Genomic DNA, 14,825 nt, shown 5'->3' on the forward strand with positions numbered 1-14,825 from the left:
GGTAGAGAGAAGACAGAGGAGAAGTGTTTTTTTCTGACTTAGCCTTGCTCTTGCTAAAATGATTTCTCTTACTCAGTCCCAGACGGTGTCTCTGCTGCCATACAAGGCCGGAGAAGTCTGTCGGATGGGATGTCCCCAAGGGCTCAGCCCTGTCAGACTTTTGATGGCTATCAACTCTTTTGGATGTTTTTTAAATTCATATGCAAACGCACAACTGGTCTTCTGGGTTGATCAAGACTTCACTTCATCTGCCTCACAGATTAGACACTTTATCTGCTATTGGTAAATGGATGCACCAGAATTGGCTCAAACTAAATGGGGACAAGACTGAAGTTTTGATTGTTGGCCCCTCTGCCTCAAACAGCCTGTCGACTACACACTGTTGGCCACTGAAACCCGGTCCTTTAACAACACTGGTGAAGTTGGTAAAACAGGTAAAAAAAATGCCCGAGTCCCTGCCCCGACACTTCAGGTTAGCAGCAGATCTAGCGCAGGTCACATCAAATAGAAATCCCTAAGAAAAATTCTTCTATTTCAGAGGTAATAGATTACTGCAATGCTACACGGCTGGCGCAGCCTAAGTATCGCATTAATCGGCTGCAAGTCCTACAGAACTTGGCCGTCAGATTGGCAACCAACTCACCTAGATCTACCTTACCTGTCTGCTGCTTGGAAAATTACACTGGATTCCAGTGGACCACATAATTAACTTCAAGACCTTGTGCCTTGTACACCGGACCTATTATGGCAAAGGCGCCTTGTACCTTCAGGAAGGCTCTGTAAATATAACCCATTTCGGGTGGGTTCTTGGGGGTAGTCTTGTTACATTGTTGCACTACACTCGTTCACTTGCGCTAATTCGTGGGAGAAGTTAATGCTCCTGCACCATGCCTATTCACCTGCCGCCACTTACCTTTTATTGTTTATAATGATAGTGCTGCCTCGGGTGCCACCCGCCCCTGGCAGCAAAAGCTGCCTGTGCGATTAGCACATGTATAATTATGTTTTTTCTAGTTACCCTTCTGTGACCTTGTTGTGTTTTCTCGACAGTCTGTCTTAAAATCCAAGGTCACTTTGATTCCACCCTTAAGATGTTGGGGCTGCCATGTTCTGAAAATGTCACACATGTTTTTTTTAAATGCCAGGGTTATGTTCGCAACCGGAGGGTCATACAGTGTAATGGCCATGGTGTTCCTTCTTCTAAAGGGGGGGTTCCTTAATACAGCGCCTAACAAATTGTTATAGGTGCTCATTGCCGGCAATTCTATCAGTTCGTAGGCCGATTTAGCACCAATACAAAGGCCACCCTTCAGACATCCCACTTTAGGGGAGGCAGATAGACCAAATTCTAAAGAGTAGCCATCAAGAGCAAAACGGGAAGTCAACCAGGTTTCCTGCAGAAGAAAAAGCTGTTTATCTAGGGCGTGTTTGTTGGTCAAGAATGACGGCCACGTGAGTTCCATGAAATAACATGAAAAACGTTTTCTGTTTCGGAACAGTCTTGACAATAAGGCATCTCCATCCCACTTGACCATTGTCCCGGAATCCGTCGGATTTCATGGTTTGCCTCATAGTTCTTAGCTATAGCTGTAATGTAATTATTTTTCAGATTCCAGCGCCATTGACTGCAGCCACTGTCCCTTTCTTTGGTGGGGTGAAATACATAGTTCAAAGCCCAACTTCCAAAATGCGGCGGCTACACGCAGAACACCACTGCCTTTTGTGAAACAATGTGTTGAAATTTGATTCCAAACGTGGCTGTTAAGTGGATACAAGGTCAAGACTAAATGCTACTTACAAGGACTATGATGAATGAGTATATAAGTTAAGAATTCCTCGTAACCTGTGATGTAGAACATATCTGTGATTGAACAAGGGTACCATTAATGATTGGCCATTAATCACAGGCTATGAAATAGATATTGACCATCCAGAGCTTTGAACGCTGAATGAGTGGACTGGATCTATATTGTGAATCCTATTCAAAATAATTGAAGACCAATTGGTAGCTAGATATTATCCATAAAAGGACTATGGATTGAGAGAGCACAATGTACAATTGTTTATAATTATATCTATGTGCAAATAAGATGAATGTAGTATCAAGTGCCTGTAAAATTGTGATAATGCAACTGTACTAACAGTGTGGTCTTAGAAACTGTATGCAAATTCGCTTTTTGATATCTGGTCTCACTGATGGACTGATATAAATATTACCTGGACAAAGCCCTGATTGGCGAAATATTAGCACGTGCTCCAATGAATTAATGTAGGTCCTTTGTGCTATTACTCAGATGTGGTCATTTATGCTTTTACTCACATGTACAAGTGTACTATTTTTTGGTTTAAATATTAATTTATGTGGAATAATGAGTGTTTGGTTATTCAGGTATATGTGCACAGAATTTGCAGCTCATTTTCTTTTGATTTAAGAATACAAATAGAATTCTGAACCACAGCGCATCTATTGTCTGGATTATTTACTTCACAAAGGTTGCCTTGTAGTGTTAGAACCTCCAGACTACTGATGCCGTGGATTGGTCTCATAGAAGTGTAGTATCAATACTGAATACAACAAGGAAACTTGGAGTTTAAGTTAGGAGAGCACAGTGTCCCTTTATCAAACATCTAAGATCGACTAGTTTGTTCCTCCGAGTGACATGTTTTTTTACCCTTCGTGAGTGAATCCCAGAATTTATCCTTCCTACATGGGACCGAATGCCTGTATAATCACATTAATCCGTTTTTGTTTTGTTTCTTAATTCTACTGTAATTGTGGGCCACAATCCATCGGCACATCTGGCAGAGGTATTGAGCTTGTTCTATACTACGCATGTGTACATTGGGGGTATTTTGCATGTGCATTTCGCCTTTCTCCCACTATGGTCGGATTAACAGAGTGTTATGTAAGTTCAGCTTGAGTCAATAAGCTTACACCCATTCTTGAGTTTATTCCTCACAAGCTTCTCGATCACTGTCGGAATCCAGGCTCGGGCTGGCTTATCAGGCAATTTGAAGTACAGGCCCAACATTCTCGTTTGGTTCTGTTTTTTTCTGTTGGTCAAAGTGGACTAGTATTTTGGCCAAAGCGGGCCAGTTTGTGGAGTGCCCAGCTAGTAGTCCTTAAACAGATATTCTTTAAAACAAATAATTTGCTTCATATTTCATCATAAATTTCCCTCTTGGGTTTTACTCAAACAGTCTATTGGAAAAGGAACAGAATGCTATTTGCAAACGTGGGCCACTTTTTTCATTGATAACCAAGACAATTTTATGAACCAGTCCGGCGCTATCCAAGTCCCAAGAACCCTTGTTCACGCAGGTGGCTAATGTTTCTGTCCCTGGTGAATCTCAAAATCCTGTCCCTCCCACACATATGAATCTGGGTCGACTCCCCAGAACCAATGTTTCCTATTAGATGCTGGCTCACCACCTCTTTGTTAATCACTAGAACGAACTCTTCCAACTGAACAAGAAGTTGTGTTTTTGTGTAGGTCTTACTGTCGCAGTTTTACATTTTAATGCCAGCTACTCTGTCCTTGTGGTGATCAACAGAGCCCATTCCTTCTACTGGTACAAGGTTCTTTGGCCCTTGGCGACGCTCAAAAACCCATTCTTCCTATAGTTGACCATCTTTGTCCATTGGTGACTCTCCATAGCCCCTAGATCCTATAAAGGAAACCTTGTTTGGCCCTGCAAATGTTCTCAGTCTACTCTTCCTACAGGAGATTGATTTTCTACCCTCTTTGAATCTGTAGAGCCACCCATCATTCAGGTAAGGAGTCATGCTTTGTTCCTGGGACCTGGAGATGTCCCCTGAGCCCATTATTTCAACTGATAAACCTGTTGCACATCCCTCCTTTGAGAAAATTCCCAGAATCGAATAACTAAAAAATGTAGTTTTTTGGCCCAGTGACAAAGCCCAAAATCCATCGCCAGGTGAAAGGTAGTTTGTCAACAAGCAAATCTCCAGGCCCTATACCCTAAAGGAGACCATTCTCTTTCCATAGGTAATTCCTAGAATCCATCCATCAATCATTGGGGTCACAGTCCATGGGGCTTGATGGATCCCTTTCACTCATAAATTCCAAAAGAAGCTTAGCTCAAAAATGCAATCATCCTAAATAAAAGGCAGTCCTCCTGAATCCATTCTTCCTACAGCAGACTGGTCCTTCGTTCCTTAATGCATGCTGCAAACATGTCACTGTACACATCTAATTTTCTTTGCAACAGTGAGTACACCGTGTAAGGGATCAAGAGTAAGACTCAGACACAGTCACATGTTTCAGTATGAAATTAGACCTTTTATTGTTAAAATAGTTAAAATAATAAGAGGGGTTGGGGAAATCCCACCAGTCTCTGTCTGAGGGGTTTTCCTGCCTCAACAAAACTAATGAACATTTGTGTCAGGATATTAAACCTAAGAGCGTCCTCCATCCTGTGACCAAAAACCCTAAACTGACCCTTAGACGCTAAACTTAAAACAATGTGTACAAGGAGATTTCTGCAAGCTATTCATTTGTAGCTTTCGTTCAGAGTTACAAACATAAAGTGCTGGTGTGCCGAAAACAAAAAGTAATTGAAGTTCCACGAGAGGAAGGGCTCTGCTGGTCTTTCACTGTCTGGTACTTCTGGGGGAAAAAAAGGTCAAATAATTGTTTCAGGGCTCTCCCATTGTCGGTTTTTCTTATGCAATATTTTACATCAGTTTCAAGGGAGACGACTTCTCCCTTGAGTTTCTCCACTTTTTTTACATACACAGTTTTAAGGAAAACCACTCTTTACCTTTGTTCCTTCTGGTTTTCACCATCCAATGTATTCCATGGGGAATAAGCCTTCCCTTGAGTCTCATTTAAACACTGGTTTTGTGAAACTTCCATTTATCTCGATTGACCTTAAAGGGATATCGTTCTTCCCTTTTCTTTGGCTGTTCCGTTATTTACTCCTGGTGTGTTTTACTGCTAGGATATTGTGACTTTATTACTGATCCTTAAAAAGGGATACAAGTCTTCCCTTTTTGTATTCGTTATCACTCTACCACGGTTTCAGGTTTACGTCTGTTCTTATTCCTGGTTTACTCTCCTGCCAGTATATCACAATTTGGTTTCTTGGGTGCAGGCCCCAGACTAGCACAGTGTCTGGTTTACTCTCCTCCCAGGGCTTTATATCCTTTTATGGGTGTGAGTCCCAGACTCACACTATGCCTGGTTCACTATCCTGCTAGGGCTTTTATATTCTCTGCTCACTCTTTTATCCAAGAAATAAAGCTTTTCCAGTATTGGGTCACCGACCCTCTCTTAAAACTGTTCATATTTGTATCAGTTACTCCAATTACTTTAATTGGGCTTTCTTACGTTGTTAACGATACGCGCCACTCGCTCTCTCTGGGCTTACCGAGCAGCTCTGGCATTCCTCGCATCCTTCCGTCTTCGGTTCGCTGCCTGGGGTTGCGTCCCGTTAGCTGTTTGGCGCCTGCTTTCTTTTGCTTTGCTTCTGGCGGCTCAGGCTGCCTATAGTAATCAACGATGAGCTTCTCTTGGCCCGGTCTCTCTGCATGCCGTTCTCGTCAGCCTCCATGCTGCCTTACACAGTTGCTCGCTTCTGGCGTTCCAACCTGTCGCAACACAAGCTGTGTTCCACTGCAGTCTCTGCCTCTCACTCGTAGTCTGTTCAGCGGTGTGTTTTAAACTTCCCAGCATTAGTTTACACTTTCCAAAGACTAGAATGCAGCATTTGCTTACTGCTTCTCGTCATCCTCTTTGTTCCATCACGCTTCCTCATCCCAGTACTAAAAATAAGGGGAACTGGGGGGTGGGCGGGGAGTAAATAAGGTTGTTGGTCAAGAAAACTTGGGAATTCTTTATCTGCGTCACAATAAGCCATACAGGCATGTTGCAAAGGCTTCATTAAGGTGTCATTAAGAATAACATATGAAGGTTTATTTTGATTCAGTGTTTTCCTGCCTTTCTGGAGTTTGTCTTCCCCTATGTGGTCCTCCCGCAGATAGCCACCCCAAGGGTGGGGTCAGTCAGGTAGCTTCTGCCTTTCCCTGGCCACCTAAGTGCAGCTTCCATCCAGAGAATCGGGGATGATGTTGCTAGATTAGTCGCAACTGTAATTTTGCAAAATAATGCTGCTAAAACACTACAACACCACAATCCTAAATGGATGAATGTACATCGGGCAACACCCCCCCCCACCCCCCAACATTTCAGCTGTGGTTGGTCACCTGTTAGCACCTACTGTCACTCTGTGAAGCTAAGATCTTGCCAGTTTGTAGGGTTTTAATTTTAAAGGCCATTGGTACCTAGATCATGAATCAAATGTTCATGATTGCTCACTGCTTCCCAGAATGTAAGCGTTTTCCTGCAATTCCTAACAACGAAACAAGGATTGAGTCCAGGCTTCCAATTCTCACAGAATGACAGTGCTAATTTACATGTTGATTCTTGACATTATTGGATACGTTATTAGTTCAAATGTTTTACTAATTTGTCAAAGTTCGGAAATGATATGGATGTCAATAAAAAATAATTGTTTACGACGATGCAAACACTCGAGTGATGGATCTCAGTTTAGGTGCAGCTTATATATTTGCATCAGTCAACATCTTCAGCGGAGAATAAAGACATTGTCAGCATGATTGTACCAATGTTTCATTTAAAAGCAACAATAAGCCAACTATATTTAAAAGAAAATTCATGTTAAACTTTGCTAACACAAATGTTTAAGACCTGTTAGTATTGGATCAGAATTCCCATATAGCTCATCGAAGCCACAGATCCAGGTGGCAGGACATTGCCAAGCCTCCTTCATTTTTTTAAATCCAGAGAATTTGCAAATATCACCTTTCGACTTTGTGTTCCTCATGGCTCTCTCAATTGTTGTCAATGGCACAAACCCAATTTGAACTTATAGCTAATGCATTGTTGTACCATATGTATCAGGCCTTGCAAATTCTTAAAAATCCCACTGGACCTGCAGGGCGAGTTCCTTAGTTTACATACTCGACCTAAAAGAAATGCACTTCCCCCAAGGTGACTGATGATAAAATATTTACTTGTGCCTTTTGTAAAATGGTGTATGTCACCATAAGCACATATCATATTTGGTGCAATGCTGTCAAAAATGCACAGTGAAACTTGTATTTGCCATTTACTGCATACCAAGTGTGTGTGTGCAGTAAATTAAAAATCTGTTTTTACATCACCTTAGTCACCGGCAAGGTCCAGTATCATGCAAATTGTACTCGCCCTTCATAAAAACTACTTGCCAATGCTAGTGGGCTATTAGATTTTGCAAGCCCTGTGTTTAAATGGTGCCTTTTATCACACTGTCATTTGGCCTGTAAATTATAATTGTCTGGTATATTTCCCAAATTATCAGCACATCCTATTGGACTGAAAAATCTGCTTTCTATTACTTTTGCTATCATGGGATGAAGGTGTGCATTCGAGGGACTGCTACAACTTGGAGAGCTTTGTTTACAAAGACAGTACACTTGGTGGGTATGCACGGTTGTTTTTAATACCTTCATTGATATTTTTAGAAAGAGTATTCCTTTGTGATGCATGGCTCCTAATTTTGCTTACAGAGCAAAATTATGTTGACTGTCTGGTTTGGCATGTTGGAAATGTGAGGGGTCAGGAATGAAACTCAGACACATTAGGTTCATGATTTTGGCCATAGACTTTTATTAAACAAAAATGGGTTTGGAAAATGCCTCTGTCCCTGTGCTGAGGGGTATTTTCCCTATCAATACAAAATGAACTGGTCAGTCCTTTGTCAAGATGTTGAAAACGAGTCCTGTGTCCAAAGTCCTATTCTGACCCTCACATTCTAAAATCAACTCCAACGTGAAAGGGAAATGTCTCTGGCCTTGAAAAATGTGCAAATGTTCAAAAGAATAAATAGTTAATGCCAACAACAGTACCAGGTAAATACAGCCATTCACAGACCACCTTTCCAACGGGTAATTCACTTCCCCTGGATTTCTCTTCTCTCAATAGCAGTTCCTTGAGTTTATTTGAATCCATAGTGTACACAGTAACTGGATTGACAATCTGAATCTTAGTGGACTGCCCGCTGTACTCTCATGCCAGGCTTCTTCCACTCATGGATATGTTTGTCTCACACTCCTTGGTTATCTCATTCAGGATTTTCTCATGTAATCTATTTCATATATTGTTCAGCTTGATCTTGACTGGCACACTCTTGTGGGGGCTTGTCTTGTATGTAAACACTTGTGACTTGCAAATTACTGGTATACTTCTCCTGCCAGGGCTTTATCTGTATGCAAACCACTTATTCGCATACACTTGTGACTTGTAATGCCTGGTATACTCTCCTGCCAGGACTTTCCATATGCATACTGGACACACTTGCTATTGGATTGTTGTGTTTCTTTAAGACCTATGGCACCCTTCGTTCCGTCTCATTCAAATCATTTACTTCCGTTTCCTTTTGGAACCATTGTCGGTATGCCCCAGTGTCCCCTCTCCTCTTGGGTGGACTCACCGGGTTACTGTTGTGGGAATGGACTCTCTCTCCAGCGGTGTACCTGCAGTATGCTGCCGGTGTCCTGCTTTCTCTTTTTGGCTTTGCCACCTCTGCCTTGCTGTTCTCACCATCCTTGTGGCTGTGCGTTCCCCTGGGCTCAAAGTAGCGCAAGGCTGCTCTCGGGTATAGCTGTATGGCAGGAAGACGTCCTTCCTGCTCTGGCATTCCCTTGGCTTACCAGACTCTGCAGTCTGCCTCCCTCGATTCCTCTCATGAGCCGGTTGGCTCCACGGACGTCACTTCCACCTGGCAGTCTCTCGTCAGCACAGAGCAGACAAGAGTTATCTGGGCAGGTTCTGCTCATCAGCTCATTTACCGATTTAAATGTCTCACCTGTCAAAATGCGCTCGCAACAACTAGAGTGCAGCATGTGTTCTTGACTTTTCGTGATCTTCATTACTTGGCTCCTCTTCCTTGTGGCAGTACGTCCAGCATTAGAAAAAGAGAAGCCAGTTTGTGATATAGCCTGAGGAAGTGTCTTGAGTAGGTTTCCGATGGAATGAGGAACTATAACAGCATGCCCTTAAGGAATGAGGAATGGAAGGGACATCCTTAAAAGGAAAAGAGGAATGCCATGTCTCATCCGATGATGTCAGACTCCCCTGTGAGTTGCCCCCCACCCTCCATGTGATCCTCCATTATAGTCGCCCGCAGGGCCTGGATCAGTTAGCGGCTGCTGTCCACTGGCCAGATGGGAAGAAGACACTCCCGGGAAACCAGTGATGACACCATCTGATTCATAACAGAAACAATTTGTATTCTAAAACTAACTGGGGTACCGGCGTTGCTCGTGTCCTGATCGAGTGGTGTCTCATGTGCCCTGAAGGATGTTTCTCTTGTCCTCTTGTCAGCAAGTCTTGCTTCAGTTGGCTGTGGCATCGCATTTGCCCTAGAGAAAGTTGATCTTGTCCTCTGTTCGGCAAGTCGTGCTGCTGTTTGTTGTTGTGTTTCAGAAGCTCTTGATATTGATTTTTGCTTTGTATCAGATGGAGCTTTTCCAAGTGATGTTCGTTTTTTGTGCAGCATGTTTCAGTCACTTAATGGCTTCAGCACATTTGAGAAAATTTCCAAGAAAGATTGATTGTGCTCTCTTTTCGTGAATGAACTTAAGTAAACTGTAACCTTGCCATTTCACATTTTTGGACTGGCGTTATAATTCTCTTTGAAACTGCTTTAATAAACTTTCAAACTGTATACAGTAGTAAAAATTTTGAAGGAATAACCAATATATCGAACATTTAGCTTCAGACACTTTTCAAAATGTTGCCTCGTAGTACCTACTGTAGTGAATCGGGTTGATCATCAGTAAATCAGGGTGTCTACTGAGTACATTTTTTGCAGCCAAACATAGACTACAATCTTGCCCCAGACAAATTAGGAATACTTACCAAAGACCGAATTGATCTTCACTGGCTGACAGTTGAACGAAAAAATAATTTTCAAGAGCATGACCTTAGCACACAGGTGCCTATTTGGACAGACTCCAGGTTATCATAAAGCAAGGCATAAAATGTATTGCATCGCAATTTGCGATACAATACCACTCATTTGCGTTTTATTAAATTAATCACGTCCCACTAATTGCAATGTGATTTTTCAAGAGGGAGGCTGTTTTGAAGTCATTACTATTGAAGCCTAAGCTTTGTGTGCATTACCCTCAGGCGAGGCAGAGACTCTCGGTCTGAGCTGAAACATTGTTTCAATTCATGTGCTCAGCCGTGGTGCCGTCACACGTGCTGCCATCTACACCGCATGGGCAGGCGAGTATGCAGAGGCCCAGCAGCTTGGCTAACGTTTAACTGCATTTGCTTCCCAGTTATCGTCCTGTCCGGGTAAGTAAGGGCAGATCAAAGCAGAGGCTGACAAAATGTTTTTTATATGGCTTTCGCTAACGTCTGCCTTATTTATGCAGCTGCTCAGGCGAGACGGCACAGAGTCATGGTGGGTGACATAGCTGGCAGCAAGCTTTTTCCATACGGACATTTGTCTTTAGGCCAACTTGATTCAGCGTGGGCCACTTTTACAGTCATGTGTGGGCCTGATTTAAAAGCACACACGGAGCACTTTCTTTTTTTATTTTTAAAATGTTCATTTATATGGGTGTTATGAGCACGAGCTGCTCGCACAAAAGCATGCAGCACAATTGAAAACTCTTACTGCTCCGGGCAGCCCTGCTCATTGGTGTAGCTGGGTTACAGGTGGGTGCTCTGGCTACGTAGCTCTACCTTCATTATGTCAAGTGGCCTGCATATTTGTTAATGACTTGGCAGAGGATGGGCTAGCTTCTGCTGGAAGTGAGGTCTGTTTGCCTGTGGAATGGGTGGCCTTGTACCACTCTACCTTCCACCCACCTGCTCAGCCCTTAAACATCAGTGGGCTTTCTGTGTAATCCATGCAGCAGCACGCTCTCTGCTGACTGGCTGTAAAATAGGTTATGTATTTGCTTTTTAGATCCAGAGTCTCCGCTCTCTAAGGGCCTGGTCATTACATCAGTGTGGAGATGTGCACTCGGGGTCTGTGGTGCTTTGACAATGCTGGGCTGGAGAAGAATAGTAGCAACTCCAAACGTCAAACATAATCATTATTTTCTGGAAATCGACTCCAGTAATCCATGGTAGTGGCTTCCAAAAGTTAGGAGAAAACATTTTATATAATGCATGTAACTTATTTTTTATCTCAATTGCCCACAGTGGAATACAGGCAATCTGAATATGTTATGGCCCAAATCAGTCTACTGCTTTAATCAGCTTGGGCAAGGTAAATCTTTATGCTGTTCCTGAAGTGATATAAATTGTGCCGTGAAATGACTGCGATATGACCCCCCTGCACAATTTCACTTTATCACCAGAGCTGTCGAAACATGTTCCAAACTCTTCTCCTCAATAGCTAGCGCCTGCCTGATATATACCTCTTTAACACGTCTGGAGTGGGAGTGTGTTGGGCGTGTAATCAAACATTGGGGCAGTGATTACAGGATAGCACATCTGCATATACAAAAATCCCACTTAGCTTCACTCATCTGTGAATACTTGCAAAAGAAAATGGAAAATACATTTCTTTTATGTAGTGCTTAAAGCGTTTCACATAATGAATAGCAACGCAGAGCAGCTTTTTTGGGATCAAATAATATTGCATTCTGGCACGTGCAGTCTTCAATTCAGGATGGGGAGCGTAAAGCTATACAAACTTTGCAGTTTAGTGCTGTACCGCTCCATTATTTTAAATCTTGCAAGATAAAACATTTACAAATAATCGTATCTTGCTTTACAGCAGCACCTGGTAAACAGTGTTCAAGTTCCTAAATTGCACAGTGAGTTTCAGCACTGGTTTCACCACTTAAACAAAGTGGGCGATTCTGCGTAACTATTTTAACCTTATTTAAATTAACATCTGGGTGGGAAAAAACAGTCCATAGAAGTGATTTAGTTCATACCATGCCTTTCTGCACATAAACCCAGCCTTTTTGCACAGAAGCCCAGAGTCTAGGCAGTCAGACTCCCCCCTCCTCCGAGCAGCACACAGTTATCCATAAACCTTTTATAGCCAGCCTCAAACGAATCCAGTAAGAGCACACTGGCCTGAGCCATTGTACCATTTGATGTATGGAAAGATGGTGCCTGTATGCACAGCTATCACCTCACCATGGCTGCTGTCGTCCCATTTATTTCGTCTCACCCAGTGCCTCAATTCTTTAGCACATGCCAACTACTCTGATAGTTTCACCCCTTCTCTACCTCCTGTGCTTTATAACCGACCCCATCCACAGTGGCGGCCGCTTTTATAGGGCGGGGGGGGCATCGCCCCCCCATCCAGGACCCCCAGAGAAGTGTCTCCCAACTTGAAGTTGTGCTGTGAGCAGCAGTGCAATGATTCATAAAAAAAATATTTGCCTAAACTCACACTCTCCCTCCGACTGTGTATGTTATTCCCTTCACCTTGCCTGCGTCATCCTCTATTGGGCTGGCTGCCACAGGGGCGCGGCCCGTTTTACTCAGATCTTTTCTGCAGTAAAGTACGTGGAGTTCTTAGCTCCACGCACTTTACTTAACCCCATCAAACTAGGAGGCTGGCGGGGCGCTAAAGGGGTGGCCCCGCCAGCATAAATATGTGCGCAAACAGCGCAGTGGATCTTCACCTCGTCAGCACATAGCAACAGAAATGTCATTGGCTGTCAGACAGGCAGCAGCAGATGGCTGGTGGGAGCGTGCTCGGGGCTCTTGGGGGCAGGAAAATGGCCTTGAGGGCAGGAGCATGGTCTTCCGTGTGTGTACGCGTGGCCAGCTTGATACGGAGTGATTTGGCACGTGAAAATCTTGCACGTCAGCGTGTAATTCGAGGAAAGGCCCTTAGCGCGTAAGCGCTTCAGCACACGTAAGTGATATCATTGGACCAAAGGCCCTTAGCGCGTAAGCGCGTCTGTGACGTATTGTGCACGGGCGTTGCCCTTTCGCGTGTGAAACTTCACGCACACCCCGTAATACACATACCCTGCTGAAATCGCCGGTGAAACTTCACGCGAACCCCAGGAATACACGTACCCTGCTGAAATCGCGGGTGAAACTTCACGCAACCCCGTAATACACATACCCTGCTGAAATCGCTGGTGAAACTTCACGCGAACCCCAGGAATACACGTACCCTGCTGAAATCGCAGGTGAAACTTCACGCGAACCCCGTAATACACGTACCCTGCTGAAATTGCGGGTGAAACTTCACGCGAACACCAGGAATACACGTTCCCTGATGAAATCGCGGGTGAAACTTCACGCGAACCCCAGGAAAACACGTTCCCTGCTGAAATCGCAGGTGAAACTTCACGCGAACCCCGTAATACACGTACCCTGCTGAAATCGCGGGTGAAATTTCACGCGAACCCCAGGAATACACGTACCCAGCTGAAATCGTGGGTAAAACTTCACACGAACCCCAGGAATACACGTACCCTGTTGAAATCGCAGGTGAAACTTCACGCTGTACCCCAGAACTACACGTACCCCGCTCGCTCGCACAGGGCCAATATTCCTGGGTTTCGCGTGAAGTTTCACACGCGATAGGCCCTGTGCGAGTGGGGTACGTGTATTACTGGGGTTCGCGGGAAGTTTCACACGCGATAGGCCCTGTGCGAGTGGGGTACGTGTATTACTGGGGTTCGCGGGAAGTTTCACACGCGTTAGGCCCTGTGCGAGTGGGGTACGTGTATTACTGGGGTTCGCGGGAAGTTTCACACGCGATAGGCCCTGTGCGAGTGGGGTACGTGTATTACTGGGGTTCGCAGGAAGTTTCACACGCGATAGGCCCTGTGCGAGTGGGGTACGTGTATTACTGGGGTTCGCGAGAAGTTTCACACGCGATAGGCCCTGTGCGAGTGGGGTACGTGTATTACTGGGGTGCGCCGGAAGTTTCACACGCGATAGGCCCTGTGCGAGTGGGGTACGTGTATTACTGGGGTTCGCAGGAAGTTTCACACGCGATAGGCCCTGTGCGAGTGGGGTACATGTATTACTGGGGTTCGCGGGAAGTTTCACACGCGATTTAGCTGTCAGAGCGGGGTACGTGAATTTCGGGGGTACGCAGGGAGTCCTACACGTGAATTGGCAGTGTGGGTCCTCCCAGGTGTTCCCTCTACACCCTCCATGGCCCCTGGAGGCAGACCACACCACAGGGGACTACCCTGCACCCCTGGTCATGTCCCGCAGGCAGCCCATCCACCATGGGCAAACACCCCAGCCAAGCCACCTGTCCGCTTGCACCACTGATCACCAACTCATGTCCCCCTGTACCCCACCCCCCAGCACTGAGGGGCACCTGCCAGCAGGCCTCCACTCATGTCCCCTTGTACCCCCACCACCAAGCAGTGCAGGACACCTGCCAGCAGGCCCCGACACATGTCCCCCAGCCAACACGTCATCACAATCTAGATCCCTGGCCCTTATGGCCAGCCTCCACAGGCCAAAGACCCACCCAAGTATTGCATCCACCCACATAGAAATGCCAATTACATGATACAACCCCAATGGCAAGTATGTAAATGAACACATGTCCGTCACACACACACAATGGGTGCAAGTGAATGTCAAAACCCATATAATTACATGCATTAAACCAATGAGATAATACCACAAATGGAAGTATAAAAAAATATATATTAAAGATAACATGAATGTAAATCAAATTAAACACACAACAATGGGAATAACAAAAGAAATGGTCCATGTCCGATAAATAATGAAAATCAAGAAAACATAAGCAAAAGAAATCCAAAAAGA

General features: G+C 44.5%; 1 protein-coding gene across 4 annotated transcripts in view; it reads left to right on the forward strand.

Annotated features, from left to right (window-relative positions):
• Window positions 1-14,825, forward strand: part of VPS13C (vacuolar protein sorting 13 homolog C) — a 5,236,720-nt gene that overhangs the window by 307,172 nt on the left and 4,914,723 nt on the right. For 2 of the 4 annotated variants that reach the window (XM_069624493.1, XM_069624490.1), the window contains exon 6: window positions 7,445-7,504. The exons of the other annotated variants lie outside the window; for them this stretch is intronic. In XM_069624493.1, the coding sequence (XP_069480594.1) occupies window positions 7,445-7,504 (60 nt within the window). The remainder of the gene's footprint in view (window positions 1-7,444; window positions 7,505-14,825) is intronic. 4 annotated transcript variants of the gene reach the window in all.

The sequence above is a fragment of the Ambystoma mexicanum genome, chromosome 11, assembly GCF_040938575.1.
Source record: "Ambystoma mexicanum isolate Mex_15411 chromosome 11, UKY_AmexF1_1, whole genome shotgun sequence".
Classification (NCBI taxonomy): Eukaryota; Metazoa; Chordata; class Amphibia; order Caudata; family Ambystomatidae; genus Ambystoma; species Ambystoma mexicanum.